Source organism: Ambystoma mexicanum, chromosome 13, assembly GCF_040938575.1.
Source record: "Ambystoma mexicanum isolate Mex_15411 chromosome 13, UKY_AmexF1_1, whole genome shotgun sequence".
NCBI classification, from domain to species: domain Eukaryota; kingdom Metazoa; phylum Chordata; class Amphibia; order Caudata; family Ambystomatidae; genus Ambystoma; species Ambystoma mexicanum.
This window is the reverse complement of record NC_090938.1, coordinates 542,986,306-543,010,840: the sequence shown is the minus strand read 5'-3', so window position 1 is coordinate 543,010,840 and position 24,535 is coordinate 542,986,306. Positions and strand designations below refer to the sequence as shown.

Here is a 24,535-nt window from a genome sequence, read left to right as displayed (position 1 = left end):
CCTTTCTCTGATGGTGTTCTGTGGTGGGCAGAGGCGTTGCTGGGGGCAGGGGGGGAGCACTGAGGCGTCTATAGCCCCTGGTCTTTTGGTTGTAGCCTCTGATAGAAGCTCAGGGACTGCAACCAAAAGACTAGCTAGCCCCGAGTCATGCCAGTTCCGACATTACCGTAGCCCCAGATCTTTTCCATACCTGGCGACACCCATGATGGTGGGCATGAGAGGTGCCCATTTCAGTGGTGGGAGCCCACTTTTCCTGTCCCCATTTTGATGTTCAGGTGCTTTGACTTACTTTGATGTGGTTACTTCGTGGTGAAGTAATTGATACATGTTTATTTGGGGTAAGGGGTATACGCGTTGGTGGAAACGGTAGCGGGTGGGTGGGAGGTGGGTGAGGGGGTCCCTGTTATTTAAAATGTTTTAAAAAAGAATAACAAAATCAAAGTAACTGAATCTATGTTAATTACAACTAAGTAATTCACTTCAATAAAACAACGTAGAACTCCCATTTTGGGATCAGGAAATGGGATCACTCCTCGTAGCGGATTCCCCAGCACCTGGCTTGACACGCAGCATTGTTCCAAAGAAAAACGCTGTAACTGCAGACACTCACATCGAATATTATTATTTTGTAGTTTGAGGTCTGGAGACCACCTGTGAGTAGGCCAACCCACAAAAGATAGTCATGTGCGGGTTGACGACCATTCGAGCAATGCGCGCCTCCCAGGTGGTATCGGGATGTGGAGTAGTGAGGAGTGGAGCAAGAGAAGTGTCAAGGAGCAGGCCGGGAATGTTGTGGGATGTGGGGGAAGGAGTGCTTTAAGTGGACCGGGGCCGAGCCCCGGCAGGCTCAGAAATCTCGTTTTGAGGCGGGGCCCTGCCAGGGCTCACCAATCTCCCCTGGCAGCCTCAGCCACTAAAGGAGAAGGCTTTTTTCAAAAGCCTGAAGCTGTCGCTCATGTGCAAGAGCTTCAGGCTACAGAAAAAAAATGCCTTTGATCCATAATGGTGTTGGCGCACCTGTGAAGCAACACTTCAAGCAAGAGATGCCCATGGGCTGGTGCCACCATTTTGGAGAGAAATGAGAGGCCGCTGGAAGCAGAGGCTTTTTTTTTTCCTAAAGCCTGAAGCTCCCACTCATTCTTGGGAGTTTCAGGCTTTAGGAAAAAAGGACTTGGTTCCAGTGAGCTCACCTTTTCAGCCTCAATGGTGATGCTGCACCTCCCCAGGCATGATGCCTGGCGAGGCACAGTGCCACCATTAAAGCTGAAAAGGTGAGGCTCTGTCCCCTGCCAGACAAGCCTTTAGCAAATAAATGCAGAGACCAGCACTCTCTCCCCCCCCCCCTGATGTCTACAAAAGGCTTCCTGGCGGGGGTGCCTGTAGCCCATTGAGCCAGGGCTCGTCAAGGGGGCTGAGCCTAATGATCCGGCAGGTGACTCCCTCCTGCCCCCCTGCCGTTATGCCACATTCCTTTGATGAGACCTGGCTAATTTTCCATTGCCACTCAAGGCACTGGGGGGGGAAGAGGAGCGAGGGTGCTGTGCAGCAAACTCAGGGAGGTGAGCTTGTGGCGGTGCACCCTAGAAATGGTACCCTTCCACAACATCGGTCTGCGGCAATCGACTTGTGGACATAGACCCATTTTTGTTCATGTCAAACATTCATGGCAATTCTGACTTTTACCAGGAGATGATGGCACGACTGGGCGAAGCAACTTACAACAAAGTCATACGGCTTAAGTAATGTGTAGCTAACAGCGCCATATGTTGGCCCGGATTCACAGAAGTGTTTTATAATGGCACAATCCCACAGGGAAACGCTCTGTGAATGAGGCCCTTAGTATCTCCTTCCAGTTCTTTGCATTCTGGGATTTGTAGTTTTGCTTTTCCCATTCTAAATGCAGGACTAGAAGACCTAGAATGGCAAACGAAAAGTGGGTGGGCTCTACACAGTTGACAAGTGGAACGCTCTGTATGTAGGTAAGATGGTGTTTGGTTCAAGGCAGAGCCAACAATTTTTTATTCACAATTCTGCCTCCACACTTGATAAACACATGAAAAAAGCAATACAAATCACTTGGACATTTTTTTCCTTCCATGTTGCTTTGATTTCTGTATTTTATCAGCATATTTTATGTAGTTAAGGATGTAAACCCTGAAAAATGCAAGTTATCAATAAGGGAACAGTTTGAGTTCAGTTCCAGTGCCAGCGCCAGAAGAAAAGATGGTTTTTAATCTGCAGCCGCATTTGACGGATGTCAGCTTTCGCTTTTTCCAGATGAATCCAAGTGTTCGACCAAAGCTGAATCTTTGATTTTGGGAAGAGCTTTGTCCGGACCCTTATGAGAAAGTCCAGTGTTCGGAGCACGGCTAGTCACTAGAGCTGCCGCCCAGAACAGCACACCCTGTGCCCGACTACATCATGTTCAGGGGTTCTTTCCTCTTGTGCAGTTGTATACAGCACATTAGAATGGTGTGACAACAATCTCAACATGTAAGATATGGCAAAAGGCTCTCCTGGCACGCTCCCATCGCCTCCCCCCCACCAACTCCCAAACAATAAAAGAAACGGGTTCCACTTCCACAGCTTTTGGGGGAGTCGAGTTGGTGATTGTTTGACAGCATAGTCTGAATGTACTCCCCATGACCTGTTATTATATTCATAGAACCTCAATAGAAGTTTGGCGGTAGCCTTTGCTGGTAAAATCGGCAGACTGCCGCCAAACTTCCAAAAATGTCCGGCACCCGCGAATGGGCAATTACTGGGTCATTACAGCCCTGCCGGACCTTGCAGGCGTCGGAAAAAAGATGCTCCCCATTCCCATTCGGCCCTGCACCAGCAACGCTTATAACAGTGCCGGTGCATCCGACATGCTATGCTCGCGGGTGCCTTTCTGTGGCACACGCGAGCACAACTCGTAGTTTCCGGACTGGCAAACTTATAAGGAAGCCCATAAGCGCTGTCAACCCCCCCGAATAATGGAGTAGAGGGCAAAGAACGGGCAAGGAGACGGGACGGTCTCACCTGGACTGCTGTGCGTATGCAGCTCCAAGTCCCACGTCGCTTGCAGACTTATGCTAGTAGACATGGCCGACGAGAGCTTTTGCCTACACACAATGGAAGAAGCCATGTTTGCTCAAGAAATGCCAGGGACACAATGTACACACACAGACACAGACACATACACACACACAGTACGTCCCATCTGTTTTTTGGATATGGGTCACCACTCCTAGGATACTGCCCAACACATCACGTATACCACCCAACATCACACAATTCGCATTGTATAAGGTAGTGAACTGCCAATTAGAATGGGGAAGGGGCCGGGCGTTTGTTGTGCACAACTGCACCATCTTAAAAAAACTGTCCCTCCCACTTCCGGGAGAACATACACACAGTACATTTCGATTGCAATGCCGCCCATGGCCAGGACGGACATGTGAGACCAGTGGCCGTGTCTTCACTGCTGTAGGATGAAGATGCGTCGACAGCCTCTGGACCCCATATAGTGCACCCCCTGCAGACAAAGAGTCGATGATACACCAAACAGTGGTCACAAACGAGTACACCCACGTGAACACGACTAAAATGGATGCAGGTGCACAAGAGGGCACGAGTGGTTCAAACGTTTCATAGATGTGGGCAAACGTGAGGAGGAAAAGGCGGGAGAAACAGTAGAGTATGGGGGTCCCCCCCCCACGCAACTCCCTTACTGGGTTGTGGAGGCTCATGGAAGAGGGCGGCTTCAGTCACTGCAGCCCCTCCTCCTTCTTCCCCACAACCCCCAAAAGGGTTCACCTCACTCCATCTTCTGTTCTAGGCAGCTGTGGGGCCCCTTGTCGTGAGGGGTGGGGTCAGTTTTTAGGGGGTGACTTTTTTTCCATGCCCTGAGTGGAGGGAAAAAAAAAGACAAAAGAAAAGGTTGGAGACAATTCTTGGAACTGGTTTATACTGCCTGCACACAAGTCAAGGCTTACATTTCAACGGTCTTCTTTGTGTCGCTGCCCATACAGACAAGGGATATGTACACTTGCGGTTGCCTTCAGTCCCTGGGGTGAGGGAGGGGGTGTTCCAGAATGATGGACGGGAAACAGCTAGGACTGCGCGGTACCATGCCTCTTAATCTAGTTTAGGGGTGAACACAGTGGTTTGTTCAATCGAGCACGGGTATTCTCGCTCGTTGACAATCCAATCCAGTCAACCAGTCCTCCCTCTCGTTAAGGGAATACAATAGACAGGGAAGGAACATGGCGGCAGGGGCATAAGTTACTTAGATAACACTAGGACATTTGCTTTTAGTCATGACGCCCTGAAGCAGAATTGGAGCCAGGCCTACGAGGCGTAGAGCTTGTGACACAGTGATCTCTCTAATCCTAAATTCATACTCTGGTGGACATAGGGATATTGCAGGTAAGGTCATTTGAGCTTAGGTAGGACATGGGCTCCTGAGGGAGGTGAGTATTTCAGTCTGGAGTGCTGCTGGCACATCTTGTAAGAGATGGTAAGTCAATTTGAAGACACTCCAACCAAGGGTCTGCAACCTGCAGTTTTCCAGATGGTTTGGACTGCAATTTCTATGGTTGCACATCATTGAATTTGCTGGCTAGGGCTGATGGGAGCTGTAGTCCAAGCAATCTGGAGAGCCAAAGGTTACAGAGCACTGCTCTAAACCGTCTCTGAGAATTCACATGGGGAAGATGTTGCATGCCGACCATAAGATGCATGACCTTACGGCCGCACCCATTTATGTAAAGGCATGCGCAACGTGCCACCAAAGACATTTCTAAGACACTATCCCCACCTGTACCCCACCCTGCAGGGAGACCCGGGGACAGAAGGCACTTGGGGAGGAGGCAAAGCGAGATAGACAGAGCAACCCAAAAAATCACCCAGGGTACTTCTGTTACTAAAGAAATCACATGGCAAGTCACATGATCGAGTAGAAGAGCGGAGAGTGTCTTTCCGCGAGATACAAAAAAAGTTCATTTGGCAGTACAGTGACATATATAGAAAAGAAGGCTTAAGAGAATTCGGCACAGTCCCGCCCCACCCCCGCCCATTGAGCATTTGTACACTGTCCTTCGACACTGTGTGGGAACAGTCCGTTCATTGTTCTGTTAAAGTGTATCCATCCGCCCTGGCCCCATCACTGTCCTCAGGCATCTTGTATTCCTGCTGCCTGGATGCCTCTGTCCTAATGATTGCAGTCAGATGACCCGCGTCACCGGGGAGGCGGTGGTGGGCCGGCCTTTGTGCTTTGCTACACTGCGATTTGGTACCAGAAGGAGTGCATTGGGTTCCGTTTGCAGTCTCATAGGGTCTGGTGAATTGGCAGGATGCTGGCTGCATACAGGGCGGGACTTCCGCAAGGCGGCTGCTGTTGGTGGAGAGTTGGCGAGTCAGGGAAGAGGCAGATGGCTCCCCCACCCCCTCCCCATATGTCCAAATATCTTCACCCCTCACCCCGGATGTCTTCACCATTGTCCAGACAAGTGAAATAAGCCTTTTGGGATCACACAACTAAGAGCATTTCATCAACTTCTTCTGCCCATCAGGAAGGTCTTGTGAATGTGGGGCGCACGGGCAGAGCCCCTCTTCGTTTCCACGTCGTGGATGAGCACTCAAACCTCTCCAGTAAAGGGTACCAGTTGTGCTTCAGTGGCCGTATTGCCCTTTCCCCCCAGTCTCAAGGCGCTCGTAGTGTGAGGCATTTCTAGGGCCACTGTTCCCCCTTTGCAGACTCCTTCAGAATGCCCAGGGCCTTTGTTTCTTCTGCTTGGAATCAGAGGTGCCTTTTGTTCCCAGACAGTTGCATCGCTTCGCAAGAGACCCCACTATCGAGCATTGCTGCCACCCATTGGCTGGTCTTTCGATCATCACTAACTTAAGAGTTAAAGGGGGCTCCTAATGGTCTCAACCTTCACTGGTCTTGTAGGCGTTGACGGTAACTGGCCTTGGAGACGTTGACGGTACCTCAGGCATGGGAACTGGAATGGTGTATCCTCATTTTCAACCGTGCTCGCAATGTGTATGGCCATAAACTAGGAATCAGCTGCACACTGAACCTAAGAACCTGTGGTGGACACCTGCTTTTGTCTTTCTGTTCCTCTTTTGAAAATGCATGTATCTTGTCATTGAATCTACACTCTGAAAGGTGCAATTCAGCAGTTTAATGGTCAGAGGCGGACCAGAGGGTAGGTTTATACCATCTTTTAGATGTCACCGGTTTGGTACCTGAAATCAGACAGCGCGCCACTGACGCGTGCTCCGTAAGGAGACCAGGTTCATGCAGCATTGTTGGCCCGTAGACTTTAGATGCTGGCTCCAGGCAATGGAGCCGTTCAGTGCTTGTAGAGAACTCATTTTGGGGACTGCTCAGCTGCTCCTCCAGGATTGCAACATGTGTGTGATCCTTTCATTGAACACTTTGCAGATGTGAGGGAGGAGGGATGAATTTGAGGGACACAAACACATGACTGAAAGACCAGCACCACCCTCCGCAGCCAGCAATGGCTGCAGGTGTGGGAAGTTTGTTTTACTTGCATGCAAAGTGCCTGGTCGGGGTCACATTGGCTTTCTGACTCTTCATAAAGGCTCTGCCCAGTCATTTTATTTACACCGAGTCGAGCCATTAAATTGCACTCCATATTTCACTATGATACAGCCCATATAGCTTTTACATCAAGTTTAGGTGCATCGGCCTGTGCACGCATTCCACCTCTAAGCAGCGGCATACTGGCCAGGTGTCAATGCCGGATTGGTCTTCTGGCCAGCCAATGGGCGGCCCATTCTGAACCAGGGTATGCACTTTTCAGACTCAGAGTTTCAGAAGATTGTATCTCTGTCTGGCCCATCCCTGCTGGACTTTATTTTGCCAACTACACACTGGTCTCTTAGGCAAGGTCTATTCGTGTGCACATCTCACCTCTCTAACACTCTGTGGTGGAGGATTGGGTTGGAGAAACGAATCAAAAGATGAGGGGTAGCCAGGATGAAGGGAATGGAAAACAGTAAAGGAGAGGACCCAACAAAAACGTGTGATTGGGGAAGGAGGGATAGAGTGTTTCCAAGTCTTCAGCGGCCAGAGACAGCACTTCCTTTGGCAATGAGGAAGACCACTGAGACTGGTCCAAACAGGTCTTGGTGGCTTTGCACTGCACACGAGTTAGAGTTGTGGAGTCAGTGTCTTTGTACTTTCATTTAACATAAAAAGAGTCTATCTGCAAGTTCCGTGTGGAGCCTGTGCTCTTATCCCTTGCGATGGCTTGTCCTTCATTGTGTCCTTCCCAGAGGGGGTGCGTGCATCACCGAGCACAGGTCTTGGCAGGAATTCAAGTGAGACACTCAGAAGAGCTACTTTGTGTTGAAGACCATCAGTGGCCGCTCTTCTCGCTTCTGCCATGGGCTCTTCCTGTCCCCGCCCTGCTCGTCGCCACCCTCGGACTGGTCGTTCATGTCCTCGTCCGGACTAGTCATTGAGTCTCGCCGGAGTTCGCTGTTGCTGCTTCTCGAACTGTCACCCCGGCTCCGACCCCTCCTGGGGATAGTGGCCCGGTGATCGGGGTTCTCATCCAGCAGGGGCGTCAGGGAGTTGTCCTCAGGGGAGCAGATGGCTGTCCTGCTCTCGCTGCTGCTCTGTTCGGTGTCATCCGTGAAGACCAGCTTGGAGTAGGCCATGTTGGGCGCACTCGGCCTCTCACGTTCCTCTTTTATCCTCTTCACCGGTTTGGCCTCATTAACATCCACGCCTGAATCCTGACTGGTGTCAGTCCTGCGGTTTCGCGCACTGGTCTGAAGGTCAATGTAGGAGTGACGAACTTGAGAATTAGAGCGCCCATCCAATGACACGAACCATGCTCTTGACTGGGGTTTTACCCCAAGTTCGAGGAGCTTCTTTTCCGTCAAGGCCTGAATTTCCCCGTTTAGCTGGGCCATCGTTGACTCATTGAGGAGAACTGGGATGGTGACAGAGCCACTGACAGAGGAGGGGTGTGTGCTCCACCCTTTGCCTTCTGGGTCATCGGAGGACTGATTGGACTGCTGCATCTGCTGATAATGGTGATGCTGTTGCTGAAGTAACTGCTGCCGTTGCTGCTGGTCCTGGGGGCCAAACTGGTGGGGCATTGGCATTCCGGACTGAACTGGCATGCCCTCATGCTCCTGCTGGTTTTCTGCCATAGACTGCTCCGATGCCATCCTCATGTAGTGGGCAGGGATCACGAGTGTTGGCATAACATTTCTGTACATGTTCTCTTTCATGTGGTCAATGGAGCCACAGAAGATCAGTTGACCCGCTTGGTTCAAGGAAGTGGGGCGCGCCAGGTGGTCAACAGACTGAGACATCATGTAATCAGGTGGTTTTCCATCCACTTTATGTCCCATGAAATGCTCGAAGGGAGGCGGAAGCGGAGGTGGAGAGGGCGTATCCCGTGCATACCCCTTGTTCTCATTCCTGCCATTCCTCCTTTGGGTCTCCGTGCTCTTGTCCTCCATGCGTCCATGGGACACCATAGAGCTGTAGCTGCGCTTATAGTCCTCCAGCTCAGGTGGCTCAAGGGCGCCCGGGACATCCATGGACCGTGCCGCTTTCAGGGCAAAGCTCTCCACTTGCCTTGGGTACTCGTCGTTGGAGCCGGTCCGGTGGCTCATGGTGTCGTTGGAGGCCTTGCTGGTGTGCCTCAGCTTCTGACAGGGCGTCTGCTTGAAGAACTCCTCCCTGGAGCTCTCGAACTCCCGCGACGAGGAGAACGCAGATTTCATGATGGGCGTGTGCACATCTGTGTCGCCATTCGAGGAAGTCTCAATGTGGCTGTTGCTGATCAGGTTGATCTGGGACATCGAGGTGGCTTGGTCTCGCTTGGAGCCATCCAAGTTGGACGTCATCTGCAGTTTCCTGTGCTGCTGCCGGGGCTTCAGGCACCGCCTCCTGAAACAAAAACACAAAAGAGGTTCAGCATTAGCAGCCATTTGCTCATTCATTGTTTCTCAGTCTGTTTTGCATTTCCCCATTAACCCTCTCGTTCCCATTCTCCCCAAATCCTTAAATCACCCTGCAGATATGATCACCCCCACCATTTGACTCAGGAGCCCCGGCTTGACCGCATCATCACAGCTGCCCAGTGGTTCCTTATGCTACTGTCTTGCAGTCATTTGAGATATAGGTTCCTGCTCCCCATCCCCTTCCCACTACTCCTCAGTAATCCTTGCATCGCTGTCTGGCTGTCATAGGAACAATGCATTGCTACTCTTGAGTTGGGCAACAATACACATCTGCTATCTTTCTACAGCACTGCAATGCTCCCTAACATGCGCTCAACAAATATAACTCTCAGGGTATGTTACTGCCCTTCCTCAATGCCTGCAACCCAGCAGTTCCTCTTATCCATGTATCCTCATAATTTGACTTGTGAGCCCTGATCTTTGTCCTCTTTGTCTGCTACCCAGCGGTACCTACTGCTTCTGTTTTCCCTTTACTGGATCCATGCACTTGCAATTGCGCAATCTTCCCTTGCACTTGCGCGATCTTCCCCTGCACTTGTGCGATCTCAATGTTACCGGGCCTAGCAGGATCGCTGCCTCTGTCTTCCCTCTGTTTCCCCTCCCTTGCTTCGTCTTGCCTTGAAACACTTGTGTGTAGGCGTGCTATATCATATCATGGGTTCCAACTTTCACTCCTCTTCCGCTACTGCCAAGAGTTTGCTCCCCCCAAGTCAGTCGCGCCCCCGCCTCTTGAATTGGACCCATGATTTTTTGGGATCCATTCTCTTTCCATGCAGCCCAGCAGTTCCTTCTTTCATGGTCCTCCCAGCCTTTGAGCTAGGAGTGCCTTCCCTCCCTCATCCTCCCCTACTGCCCAGCTACTCCTCAAAAATCAATGCCTTCCTGAAATTTGCCCCATGAGTTCTTACTCACCATCATCCCCCCAGATGTCCAGTAGTTCCTTTCAATATTGCCTTACTATATTTTGGCTTGCTCTCTCATCGTTGCAGAGCAGTTGCTTCTGTCGCAGTCTCCCTATCTTCTGCACGGGAGTTCCTAACCCCACTCTCCAGCAGTTCCTGTGATCCCCCATACCCTCATCACTGGACCCATGAGTTTGCTCCCCTCCCGCTCCTACATTACCTCGTATACCTATCCTTTGACCCAGTTAACCATAAGACGCAGTTCCCTCATACTGCCTTTTTCTGTAGCCCGTTCCTGCTTTTCCTGTGGACTCCTCTCCTGTGCTCCCTCTGTCCTCGTGCCTCCCTAACAGCATTCAGTCCTCTCTCTTCAGTAACACCGGCTCTCCTCTATCACTCTGCTTTCTAATGCGTGCTTTCATTATATCCACACAGCCCAATTCTATGGGCCTCATTACGAGTTTGCCACTAACCCGCCTGTACTACCAGTGGGTTAGTGGCAAACTCGCCTTACCATTATCAGTGCCCGATATCCCGGTGTTACGGGTGCCGGCAATGGCGGTAAGTTCCCATAGGACTCCATGGAATGGGTTAGCCACAATCGCCAGTGCCAGTGATTGGGGCAATTCTTTGCTGGTAGGGGCCTGAACTCCAGCAAAACAGGCCTGCCGATAGTTCACTGCCCTAACCGGTAACCTCAGAGCGTGCCAGTCCGGTAAAAATGCAGGATACGGTATTACCTGCATTTTTTCTGTCATTTTTACTGACTGGCACATGCATAATGAGGCCCTATGTGACCTTAACAGAGCATCTCTGAGCATGTTGGCTTGAACCAATCATCATCCTGAAATGAATGCACGTGCATCAAATCGTGTATGTATGTTTGTGCTGGATTCGCTATAGTGTAAACGTAGCTGGGGAGCAAGGCAGAGCTGTACAACGGGGATGCAGTCATAGGGTGCAATAATACGGATACAATTAGAAAGGTAAACTATTATACTATGGGTACAGATGGTAGTAGGCAGAGAGAGATTTACTGGTTAGGGAGGGGAAGGCGGACACAGTGTGGCTCCGTGGGACAATACTGCCATGCAATAATCCAACCTTCCTACCGGGCAATGTTAAGTTCCCCCATTCTGCACCAGAGACGCCCTCTCATGCCCTCCAGAAATACAGTAAAAATCGCAAATGGTTGATGTTACCCCAAGATTTCCCCAAAAGCAACACAAACCCCGAGGTATGGAAATGTCTCAGAGAGTCCAACCATAGGGCCTCGTTATGAGTTCGGCAGGAACTGTAAAAACAGTCCTTTTTTTTACCATCCTGCCAATTCTGAGCTGTTTCTGTCTTCCACTAGTGTTACCTCTAGCTATTTTTGCCAAATACTGACATTTTGACTGTTGTGAGTTGTGAGTTGTGTAGGGAAATACCTTTGGCATACCAATGGAGGTAACAGGAGTGACAATTTCTAACTCCATCTGAGAGTTGGAGGAGAACTGTTAACATCCACAAAATGTTTTAAACTTTTTTTCCAGAACAGAGGAAAAGCACAAGCAATTTTCATTCTGTATATGATTTAAAAAAAAAAGAAAATGGAGACAGGACAGGGGGTGAGAATGTGGGCAGCATTTTCGAGGCTTCACCGGCGGTAATGTTAAATCTGCCCGACTCATAATGAGGCCCATTATGTCAAACAATTCAAAATAGGTTTTCCACGTCTGGGCTGTCTGTGCATTCCTACCTTCTCTTTCCAGCTAAACTTCCTGGGCCTCATTACACGGTATGCGGTAACCATGGCGCTATTAGCCGGTATTTTACTGTGTCCGCCTTGGTGGATGGCGGAATTACCGCCCTACTCCAAGGTGAGCGGGGCCGGTAATTCCCCATTCACCAAGGCACTTCCCCATTCCCATTTTTGCCCCCATACGGCTCAATGGGAATGGGGAAGGAGGTAATTATGGTACCGCAAATTGCCGTACCGTAATTAGCACCAAGGTCCTTTTGCAGGCCCGTTCCTTAACGGCTGGTAAAACCAGCCGTTGAGGTCGGGTCTGGCAAAGGGACCTCGTAGTAAGGCAGTAAGGGTTTACCGGTACCGGTGCCCTTACCGGTACCGGTATACCCTTACCTCATACCGTGTAATGAGGCCCCCTGTCTTCCTAAACTGCCTCCCTGGAGGAGTTCTTGTATTCTTAAAACATCTATTTTTTCACAAGTTACCAAAGCTAGGGTGCATGGTGTTAGTCAAAAGAAAAGTGCAGTTTGTTCTTGGAAAAAATGCAAACAGGCAGCAAGCAATCCTATAAGGGTGGTACCTTTGCTTGGCTAACACTGGGTTACTCATTATGTGGCCTTCCAGATGTTATAGATAGGCTAGTAAGTGGTGAAGGATCATGGGAGTTGTGGTCCAAAACATCTAAAGGGGCACATTTTGATTAGTAAGCCGTCAGACCAATGTAGGCCCCCATTTCTTATTAAAAGATTGAAAATTATATGATAAGTCATTTATGACAAGTGTTTCTAGGCGCAACAAGACAAGGTAGGGAGGACAAAACAAACAATCTTACTAGACCTTGTGTCATTCAGATCATGTCAGTGTGATAACGCAAAGTGCCAGGGAGAGGGGAAATGGGAGTGCAATCAGGACAGCATTGCTCTGAATAAGTGCAGCCAGGGCAGCGCCGATCTGGGTAAGTGCAAGGAGGCAGGGGGCTGTAGGGTTACAATTACAGCCCCTAAGTGTGCGGTGGGCCCAGTGTAGGGGCGACTGCTTGTGGAGGAGCCTGGTCCCAGTGGGACTCTGAGGGTAGCCAGGCCACCAGTCAGCCCAGTAGACAGGTAGGTCAGTAGGGGAGAGAGAGAGAGAAAGCAGAGAAGAAAAGGAATGTCTTGAGTGAGCTGCTTCCAGAACTTCAGGTGGTCCGGCTCAAGTTTGAGAGGGGCAGGGAGGCTATTCCAGAGGGAGGCACCTGCAGTGGAGAGACATCTACCCCCATGCTCTGCCTGGAGAAGCGTCTGACCCAACGAGAGTTAGAGGTGGCTGAGCAAAGGGCTCAAGAAGGAAGGTGTTTTGGAAGAGAGAGTTGGATGTGGTGTGGGCCCCGGCCCCAGAAAGCCTTGTGGCGATGCGGAGGGTCTTGAACTTGATCCTTGAAGACACCGGGAGCCAGTAGAGAGATTTCAGGGCTGGGGAGATATGGTCCCTAGGCTTAAGGTCAAGGATGAGTCTCGTCAGAAGAGGTCTCTGTTCTGGATTAGTTGCAGAGGACGGAGAGTAGAGGAAGGCAAATTAAATTGAGAAAGAGGTTATTGCAGTAGTCCAGCCTAGAGACAAACAGGGCTCTGGAGACAGTGAGCCTCTGGGGGAAAGTGAGAAAAGGAAGAATATCTCTGAGGAGGTGCAGCTGGTAGTGGGCCTTCTTGGCAAGGTCTGTGATGTGAGGTGAGAACGAGGGCGTGGAGTCGAAGATGGCACCATTGTTTTTTGCCTCACAGGAAGGTGAAGGAAGAGGGCCCAAGGAAGGCAGCCCGAGTGAGAGAGGGAAAGCGGGAGCAGGCGTCCCAATGAGAAGGATCTCAATCTTACTGGCATTAAGGCAGAGATAGTTGGAGGCGCACCAATCCTGAATCACGGATAGACGGTCAGGAATCAGCGAGAGAGGAGAAGAGGGTGAGGGGAGCCTGAAAGAGAGCCGAGTGTCATCTGCATAACACTGAAACATGTCATCTGAGTGTCAACCGCAAAACAACATATCTTAGCCTATGACGGGTAACGTGCCATCGAGATGAATGATTGCTTGTTTTCCTTTTTTCAGAAACAAAGAGCTCCTCGCCATTTCCTAAATTCAATGATTTGACACTGCGTTAAGTTCTCCCGCCTGAGTAGGTCAAGCTCTTCCTCATTTCGCCGTTTGACTATCATCCTCTTTAGCAGTTCCTGGTCTTCTGCATTGCCCCCCATACAGCTCCCCCTTTCCCAACAGTACTTTCACTTCTGCCTTTAAAGGCACTGCCTTAATGCGCTGCCCACCTGATCAGTGAACTAGAACGCTCACCCGCGTATCCCCCAACTCCCTCTGAAACTCACTCCCTCATATTCCTAACAAAGACCAAGGTCTGGAAACCAAAGAGTAGGCACAATGCTCCTTATCCATTTGGACAGGGCTCCATGCCAGGAGACTACTTCGGTGGCAATGGGTGCAGTAGAATTACATATCCCCGGTGCCTCACGAGCTACACTGCCTGCCTGGAGTCACGTGTCCGCATTAAGCTCAACTGTCTGGCCTTCAAAGACTTTCTGGTGAATCAGACTTCCAATCCGGCCGAAAAATGGGCGTCCATTGGCAGACCTCTGTCCACCCGTATCAGGCCTGTGGCTTGCTATGATATTCCTCGGCCCAGGAAAGCATAGCCTTCTAATCGGGCATTTTCTGTGGAAAGGCCTCACCGCTGGAATTCCTTGCCTGCTTCTCCCAGACTTGCTCCTTCAATTCTTCATCTCCTCCAGAAACTGGGGACGGCTTTACTCCGAAAGGTGTAACCCCTTAAATGCTGAGCTCTATGCAATTCTATGCAAATACTCGCCCTTTAGCTACTTGTATTTTGGGATTTTGCTTTTATCAACAATACATTGGTTCACTCGGGCCTGCAGGTAAGATTTTGAAGTGGCAGTATTTTATTCCCCCTTTTTTAAGTTGGAAGTAAACTTATTTTTCAGTCAAATTCTATAGTGGGAATATTTTTGAGGTGAGTATGATCATACTTTATCTCTAAAACAGATATTTTATGGGATTACATAATTCTTTGCACCAAGTAATTCATAAAAATGAAAAGATGGATATTAACCTTAAAGCTCCCCTTCAAATCAGGCAGTTAAGGTAGGCTCTAACCCTTACCCATCATTCCACGCTCTTCCGCATTGTGGTTTGCCTGTCTCCAGCAGTCCTTGCTCCTCATCATTGCTTTGTATGTCTCTTCACTCTACCCAGCAGTCACACTCTTCCTCGTGTGTCTCTTCACTCTACCCGGCAGTCCCACTCTTCCTCGTTGCTCTTTGCCTGTCTCCAGCAGTCCTTGCTCCTCATCATTGCTTTGTATGTCTCTTCACTCTACCCAGCAATCCCACTCTTCCTCGTTGCTCTTTGCCTGTCTCCAGCAGCCCTTGCTCCTCGTCATTACTTTGTGTGTCTCTTCACTCTACCCAGCAATCCCACTCTTCCTCGTTGCTCTTTGCCTATCTCCAGCAGTCCTTGCTCCTCATCATTGCTTTGTATGTCTCTTCACTCTACCCAGCAGTCACACTCTTCCTCGTGTGTCTCTTCACTCTACCCGGCAGTCCCACTCTTCCTCGTTGCTCTTTGCCTATCGCCAGCAGCCCTTGCTCCTCGTCATTGCTTTGTGTGTCTCTTCACTCTACCCAGCAATCCCACTCTTCCTCGTTGCTCTTTGCCTGTCTCCAGCAGCCCTTGCTCCTCGTCATTGCTTTGTGTGTCTCTTCACTCTACCCGGCAGTCCCACTCTTCCTCGTTGCTCTTTGCCTGTCTCCAGCAGTCCTTGCTGCTCATCATTGCTTTGTATGTCTCTTCACTCTACCCAGCAGTCCCACTCTTCCTCGTTGCTCTTTGCCTGTCTCCAGCAGTCCTTGCTCCTCATCATTGCTTTGTATGTCTCTTCACTCTACCCAGCAGTCCCACTCTTCTTCGTGTGTCTCTTCACTCTACCCAGCAGTCCCACTCTTCCTCCTGTGTCTCTTCACTCTACCCAGCAGTCCCACTCTTCCTCGTTGCTCTTTGCCTGTCTCCAGCAGTCCTTGCTCCTCATCATTGCTTTGTATGTCTCTTCACTCTACCCAGCAATCCCACTCTTCCTCGTTGCTCTTTGCCTGTCTCCAGCAGTCCTTGCTCCTCGTCATTACTTTGTGTGTCTCTTCACTCTACCCAGCAATCCCACTCTTCCTCGTTGCTCTTTGCCTATCTCCAGCAGTCCTTGCTCCTCATCATTGCTTTGTATGTCTCTTCACTCTACCCAGCAGTCACACTCTTCCTCGTGTGTCTCTTCACTCTACCCGGCAGTCCCACTCTTCCTCGTTGCTCTTTGCCTATCGCCAGCAGCCCTTGCTCCTCGTCATTGCTTTGTGTGTCTCTTCACTCTACCCAGCAATCCCACTCTTCCTCGTTGCTCTTTGCCTGTCTCCAGCAGCCCTTGCTCCTCGTCATTGCTTTGTGTGTCTCTTCACTCTACCCGGCAGTCCCACTCTTCCTCGTTGCTCTTTGCCTGTCTCCAGCAGTCCTTGCTCCTCATCATTGCTTTGTATGTCTCTTCACTCTACCCAGCAGTCACACTCTTCCTCGTGTGTCTCTTCACTCTAGCCGGCAGTCCCACTCTTCCTCGTTGCTCTTTGCCTATCGCCAGCAGCCCTTGCTCCTCATCATTGCTTTGTGTGTCTCTTCACTCTACCCAGCAATCCCACTCTTCCTCGTTGCTCTTTGCCTGTCTCCAACAGCCCTTGCTCCTCGTCATTGCTTTGTGTGTCTCTTCACTCTACCCGGCAGTCCCACTCGTCATGATTTTTCGATGCTCTTCGCCAGCCGCTCTTCATTATTTCTCTACTTCGCACCCACCATCGGCAAATTTCCTCTTCCTTGGTCAATGCTTGGTTACTGTCTCCTCTTCTACAGCACCGCCCTGGCTCTTCTTCATTGTTCTATTAGCCTCTGCCCTCCACAGAAAGACCCCTCATCTGTGTTGCTCCATTTGGTTCTCATTCTGCTGGGCAGTTCCAGCTGTTCGTCATTGGTCCATTTGTCCCTTTTCGCAGTATCTGCCACACTTTATTTTCGCTTTGTTTGGCCCCTGCGCCCACTTTCCCAATAGTCCCCACTCTTGCATTGGACCTCTGTGCCTCACACTCCTCAGGTAATCGAATTTTCATCATTGCAGTTTGTCCCTCACTATACCCAGCCATTCCCTTTTTTAATCTATGTTCTGTCTGTCCAATTCTCCATGCCAGGGTGGATAACTCATGAGATAAGCGCTCACCTCAGTCCTGGGAAGCTTGGTCTTAGCAAGACTGAATCCCAGCAGAGCCCACTCAGCCCTTCATCTTTCAGAACATTTTACTTTGATATCATCACATTAGGTCATATTAATATCTAGTGGTACAGTGATTTAGAAGTGGGAGGAATCCAGCATGAAGTGATATATATCAATGTCATATTATATTATTATGTTATTGTACCATTTGCCTCTCACTGCAGGAGTACCCCATATCCGTCGTTCCCCCGTTTGCCAAACCACAGCAGGTAAGATAGCTCAGCAGGTTGAGCCCTTGCTGCTGCGATCTGTGTGTGATTTGCAGGTCACAGGTTCGAATCGTGACAAGACCAACTCTGCCTTTCAACCTTCCGAGGTCGATAAGTGCGTACCAACTGCGGCTGGGTGATAACTGCATGTAAATGTTCTATGCAGAGCGGTTTGGCGAAAGTGCTATACAAATGACAGATCCTTATGACTGTAGTTGCCCAAGTACTCAGTGTCACGTATCGCGAAGTCTGCAACTCCCATTCTTGGCACCTCTTGATATCCCACATGAGCACAACAGAACCCAAACTATGTTTTCTTGCATCGCTGTAAATGAGTGGGGGGCAGGATCTGTGGAGGGGAAATGGGATAATGGGCAGAAAGGAGCTGGGATTCCAGCCCAAAACTCTCTGTGACCTCTGAGGAGTCAATTACCAGTATGTAATATCTCAATTCACCCAGAGCCCACTGTGTATACGGCTAGAGTAACAATGTGACCCTCAGATGCATAAAGTCTGGCTACTCTGAGGCATAGGCAGGGCAAGGCCCACCCAAAATCTGTGAATGCCCACTCAGCAGTGCGGCGTGAGAAATTACAGATGTTAATGTCACTGTGGTGGGCCCAGCTGAATTAGCTTCAGGCCCACTTTTCTAGACAATCCTAGCTACGCCTCTCGGCAAGAATCTTCCCAGGGATAGCTGACCTTCACAGAGACCTGGACATCGGGAGGTTGGATGAACATCTGGCGAAGCTGAGTAAGAACTTCTGCCAAGGACTGGATCAGAACCCGAACCCTCTGATCAGAAGACTCACGGCCACCACTGCAAAGCCCATCACGGCAAAGAGCCCGTGAAACCAGCCCTACTGTGACAAGTCCACATAGACCATGAAGAATCCTAACCCACGACTGCACACTCAACCCGAGAAGATGGAGTAATGAGGCTCAAGCCTTGATATCCAAAATTCATAGCTGATGGATACATTCTATCAGCAAGAAAGAAGACAGCCAGTCTCTCGGCATCATTGAGGCAGGCAGAAAGTTACAAGCTATAACGGCCTAAGAGTCCCTGGAACACTTTTCTTTTCGTAGGTCATTTACCTACCTAGCCATGGCCCCCAGAGACCCCATATTTAGCACAGATCTAATGATGCGAGCACCACTTAGAAGCAAATTGGACTTTAGTTAATTAATTAAAACCTATCGAACTTGGGTGGGGACAATACTGTGGAAAAATGCCCACTCCCGAGTTACTGCATTAAGAAAGGGCAATATGTTGGGGAAGGGCATTATCCCAGGGGTAATGACCACTCATGAGAACAATAAGGCCATAGCGTTTTGTAGTAAAACGGTTTTGCATTAAGTCCCGATGGGGGCGGGTTCCATGAAAGCCCGACTTCACAGCCTTCAACACATAGAGGGCCATTAACAGAGGACAGAGATTCACCCAATGGATGGTATTCCTATCCCCAGAGAGTGATAAGGCCTTTGGCCCCCAGCGCAGGTGTGGGTGTCAGGGGTGGACAGGGAACAAAAAGTGGCCCTGGAAATAATTTTCAAAGTGGCTCCATATTACCCATTTTTCAGCAAGCCAACCATTTTCCTATGGGAAAATTTGGAAATACCACACAAAAGAGACCCCGGGTGCAGAGGCCTACCAGGAAATCTCCAGTGATCTCTACAGGCCAGTCCACCCCTGATGGTTGTAGCCAAGACACGTAAAGAAGACCTCACTCTGCAGCCAGAAAGGAAAGGGAAATATTGTCTGCAGTGACTCAGCTGGGCAGGGTTTTCAATGTGACTCATCACCCCAGAAAAGGGGCGCCATGAAGAAAGCAACCAGGGAGTGTGAGCACGGGCTGGGCCATCACACGTGGGCAAGCAGAGTGCGGGTGATAGATGGACGAGCTACCCGAGCCTGGAGAAAGCGAGGTGGAATGCAGCGGGCAGCTGCCTGGGCAGAGAGTGGGAGGGCACCTGTGGGCAGACTGAGCGGTAAGCACAGGCGGGCAGGGGAGAGAAAGAGCTTTGGCTGCACACAGGCGAGCCGGATTCCCAGGCAACTGCTGGATGAAGGGTGCTCAGAACTCCTGTATCCTGATTGGCCCAGGGGCAGCAGCTGCCGGAAGAAGGGTGCTCAGAACTCTTGCATCCTGATTGGCCTAGGGGCAGCAGCTGCCGGATGAAGGGTGCTCAGAACTCTTGCATCCTGATTGGCCGAGGGGAAGCCAACGCTCCAGAAAGGGTGCTAAAATAAAATGGTGCATATCAGGCTGACTGTTAGGCCGCTGCTTGGGTCAGAATCTTTGGAACGAGGTCAAAAAAGAGAGAGGCTGCATTCTAATTGGTTTAGAGGAGGCCAATCAAGATGACCATGTGTTAATGTATCTCTTCGCCCTAGAGAATACCCTCTACGAGGCAAGGGCACGCTACTGAAGTTACATCCAGAGGTTACACCAACACCAGTATCCTTTGAGGTTTTCCAGACAGCAACGGGATTTATGTGGTAGCTGACGAGTTATCAGCACTGTTCTCCAATTTTCCATGGGCAGCTGTTTTCTTCTCTGCTTGCTTTCTTCTCTGGGGTCCTGCTCGGGTGTCGCATGATGTCAGGCTCCAGGTGACCTTTAGAAAGAGGCTGGTGGTTGTCAAACCTAGTACCAAAGTCCCTCTCTGGGTTCTGATTGGTTGGCTGGTTTTGAGGGAGGTTTCTTTAGCGTTTGTCTAGGGGTTGACCACACCTCCTCCCACACAACCCCTCCCCCCTTCTTGCTAAACTCCTCCTGCCTCCACAACAGTCTTGTGCATCTAGGACCCTCTCCTCTTCCTCTTTCTTACTCTGAGCTCCTATCGTGACCTGGTTGATTTGCCACATGCTTGTTCCACCTGCCACCCACCGCAGTGGTGTGCGGGCATGTAGCTCACCCTGTGCGGCTTAAGCCTGTGCTTCCATAGGCAGGATCTTCCCGCTCCCTCTCGACTCCACTGCTGACTCCGTCACCTCTTGACTTGTAGGATCTCTGCTAGACGACTTACTACCTGTTCTCTCCTGATATTTCACCTCCATCCCCCCGCTCGCTTATTACCCCTCGGATGTTCCTCTGCTGAGCTAGACAGATTTTAACACGGTTGTACCTCCTTCTGATATCTCTTCTCTTCCTTCTGACACCCCAAACAAATCCTCCCGTTTCTTCTCCTGACAACTCCCCACCTCCTTCTGAGGTTTCCTTGTATCTTCCTGTTTCTCGTGTCTCCGCCTTCTCCTGTTTTCTTCCACAACCTTCTCTCTCTCTCACTCCAAAGCACATCCTCTCCTCCAAACCCCCCTCTCTCCTCCACCCACCCGCACTCCAGCCTCCTGCGTGTAGCTTCTCGCGCCTCCTGAAAGCTCCTCCTCCACAACCAGACTCCCACACCCTTCTGCCGGCTCTTCCCTTCCATTTTTGGGACCTCTCCCTGTATAGCCCGACCTCCACTTGTGGATCATTTTCAGGTGGGTAGGATAAATATTCAGGGATTGGGATCGGTTTGTTAGGATACTCGTGCTGTCCTTGGGTGGCAAGGTGGGCCTCTCCCGTTCCTCGCGCAGCTTCTACAACCGAACTGCTGTTATCTGTGGTCAGCACTATACTTGCTTCGTTTTTCTGCCACACAGCAGAGCCTTGCTCTTCCTGGTGTTCCTGAGTTCTTGAGTCATGGCACCACCCATCCATAGGTTTACATGGATGTGGGGCTCATGCCGGAACACCAGCCTGGTAAGCCTTTGGCAGAATATGTTCGGGCCCCTACAATGGCAGAGCCCATTTTTGGAATCAAGTCCCTGACAAGCAAATAGTATAGGGTATGGGGGGAGCGGGTTAGCAGTTGGCAGTGCCAGGCTCCCGTGGTCACAGCACCCCTTACCCTGAGAGCCAGGAAGGGCACTTGGCCAGACATGGCCCTGCTTGATGCTGCATTAATATGAATCGAGTCGTAAATGAAGAGGGAGGGGCATGGGATCTGACACACTTCCAGTATAGCATCCATATGTGATGCACCTAAACTGTCCAGCATAGGCATGGCCTAGACGATAATAACTAGGGAGGGACAAGAGTTGGGAATGAGAAAGGCCAAGCAGGAGGAAGGAGAGAAGGAGAGTAGGACAGAAACAGGAAAGAGGGAACCTGAGAAAGGCGGCGTGGAGGGGTCAATAGTGAAGGAGGCAGGAAAGAATGCAAAGAGGCTTGAACTAGGGACTGAGGGGGGGTGGCACAGAGTGATGCAGGTGGGGATACAGGGAAGCAGGAGCTGATTTACAGAATAAAGGACGAGGAAGGATAGGAAAGGTGGGAAAAGGAAATGGATAATGTTCGAAAGTAAAAGTGGGGAATAAGGAGGAAGTCAGAATGATAAGAGGGAAGGATGAAAGAAGAGAGGGAGGGTGCAAGGGATCACGGGACATGCAAAAGCAGAGAAGGAGCGAGGTGGGACCAGGGTGAAAGGAAAGGAAAGAAGGCTAACAGATAAGTAAGAGGTGAGTGATCAGGGTAGAGAGAAGGACGCAGAGAGGAAAGAGGTCTATACAACGTTTTGGAGGCACAGAGAAAAGAGGAACATATGGGGAACTTTCGAGAGAGTATTACAGGCCAAAAGTCAGTGAAGGGGAGGATACTAAAAGGCACATGTGACCACATTAGAGGGCCTTAGAAGATGAAGCCCAATGAAAATAGGGGCCTCTTGGGGAACTGAGGTGACTGAAAGAGGGGGCAGTAGAAGAGCAACATCGCTGAAAGGACTGACATGAGGGACTAGACCACTAACAGGACACATCCAGTGGCCATTTTACCAGTGTCGGCACAGTCACTGACATGGGGAAGGGCGTATTAAAAGTCTGGTATCCCTGAAATGAAGAACATTAGCAGTTAAAGGGTTGTTTTAGGGGTCAGATGTTAAGTTATGTTATGTTAAGGAGATTTATAAAGTGCTCGTTCACCCAAGGGCATCATGGCACTGTCGGAAGGAGAGAGAGCAGCCTAACCTACAGACAACTACTAAAACAGATAAGTTTTCAAGGCCTTTCTCAAGCTAAGGCGGTTTTCCAAGTTTTTCATAAACAGGGGAAGGCCATTCCATAGCAGAGCTGCAGCCACAGAAAAAGCACGACCACCAATACGACAGTGTCGAAACACAGGAACAACAAAAAGGCCAGCTGTGACCGAGCGCAAGGAACATGTGGGAAGGTAGCGGGAGAACTTGTCACAAACATATTTGGCACCTTGAACATGTAGAGCACGGTGGACCAGGCATAGAGCTTTAAAACCAACAATGCGCTGGGCAACCAGCAACCAGTGTAGCGAGCGTAACACAGGGGATATATGGGCAACATAGGGAGAGGCAGTGGTGTAGTTGTTGAAGCCGCTGAATAAGACCCTTAGGTTGATATAGATACAGAGAGTTACAGTAGTCGAGCTGACTAAGCACAAGGGCAGCCACTAGTGCAGAATGGAGATGAGGGGGTAGCAAAGGTAGAACCTTCCTCAGGATTCTAAGGTGAAAATGCCCTGCTTTACAAACAGTGGCAACTTGGGTGACTGAGATTATTACCCCCAGATTCCGCACCTTGTCAGTCGGCACAGGAAGGGGACCCAGGGAAGAAGGCTAGAAAAAAGACACCCATAGTGAAGGATCAGGTGGCCAGCCCACCACCAGCACCTCCATCTTATCCCCGTTCAACTTCAACCAGTTGTGGTTCATCCACTCCCCCACAGCGGCCAGAACTCCCGCAGGCACGACATCAGTCTGATCTAGATCTAAGCGGATCCATATCTGAGAGCCGTTGGAATACGAGTAGCACCTGACAACGAAGGAGCAGATAAGACACACAAGGGGTCAGATGTAAATATTGAAGAGAATCGGGATAAGGCGAAACCTTGGGGGACACCACAAAGAAGTGCAAAAATAGCAGAAAGAAATGGAGGAAGTGAAAGAGTCTGAGTTCTCTCTGCCAGGAAGGAGGAAAAACAGGTGTGAACGTGGCCCAAGATTACGACTTGGGCCAGGCGGTCAAGCAGGAATGGGTGGTCAAAGGTATCAAATGCCGCTGACAGATCTAATAAAATCAGGGCACCCACCCCTCCTGTATCAACCAACCTGGCCATATCGTCAAGAACCGAGACCAGAACACTCTCGGTCCCCCGACCTGGCCTGAAACCATATTGGGCCGGATCAAAAAGCTGCGTGGATTCCATATAAGATGACAACAAAGGGGAGACACGAGACTTTAAAGAGTTTCATAAGAAACGGAAGAAGTGAAATAGGATGGTAATTAGAAGGCACCAAAGGATCAAGAGAGGGTTTCTTAAGCAGAGGGATCATCGTGGCAGCCTTAGAAAAGTGCCAGTTTGACAAGAGTTATTGACTGTGCCGGTAATCTCAGCGAGTAAGTCAGTAGAAATATCTTTTATGATGATCAGAGGAATAGGATCTGAAGGAGATCCAGACTTAATACGATGGATAGCAGAAAGAACGTCGGACTCTGTAAACAATGAAAAAGTAGACCAACCCTTGAGTACTGTCTGGCTCATAGAAGAGCGTGGTACAGGCACAGTATGCCGGTCAGTAGTAGTTAGCGTGGTGGCCTTCGCTATATTGGTACGTGCTGTATCGATCTTCGTGATAAAAGATTGAGCCAAAAGGTCACAAAAATGAGTGGGCGCAGCTACAGGAGTCGATCTAAATGCTGAAGGCAGAGATCTCACCACTGTAAAAAGTGATCTAGGTTGACAAATGGCAGATTCTATTTTCTGAGTAAAGAAAGCTCTTTTTGCAGATAGAATGGCTGCAGAGTATGCAGAGGCACATGTTTTATAATGTAATTTTAGGTTGGGGTCATATGGCAGCCGCCATTTGCGCTCAGCCTGCCTTATAGTGAGGCGAAGTAGTTTGAGATTCTAAGTGCCGCAGGTCACTGTAAAAGGGAGAATTAAAAGATGTGTCACTGAGAGTGAGGGCAGATATTACTGGAATAGAGGGCATAGAGGTCACTTAACGGTCATTTGGATCCTAGATGTTTTGGACTACAAATATCATGTTACCTCACCATTGACTATGCTGGCTGGTGCTGATGGGAGTTGCAGTCCAACACGTCTTAAGAGCCAATGGTAGCCGATCCCTGGGGTAGCCGATCCCTGTATTAAGGCAAAGAGATCCCTGAAAGGATAGCATTGGGACCTGAAAAGGAGGGTGCTAGAGAGCAGAGGTCACTGCAAGGGTGTTAGAGGCAGAGGCCACTTAAAGGAAGGGCATCAGAGGAAGAATGTTAGCCAGCAGAGGCCGCTGAGGTTGGGCAGAGAG

General features: G+C 50.0%; 1 protein-coding gene across 2 annotated transcripts in view; it reads right to left on the bottom strand.

Moving 5' to 3' along the window:
• Positions 1-1,990: 1,990 nt before the first annotated feature.
• Positions 1,991-24,535, bottom strand: part of FAM171A2 (family with sequence similarity 171 member A2) — a 355,167-nt gene continuing 332,622 nt past the window's right edge. For both annotated transcript variants that reach the window (XM_069634282.1, XM_069634283.1), the window contains exon 8: positions 1,991-8,929. In XM_069634282.1, coding sequence (XP_069490383.1) covers positions 7,357-8,929 — 1,573 coding nt within the window. In that variant the 3' untranslated portion in view covers positions 1,991-7,356. The remainder of the gene's footprint in view (positions 8,930-24,535) is intronic.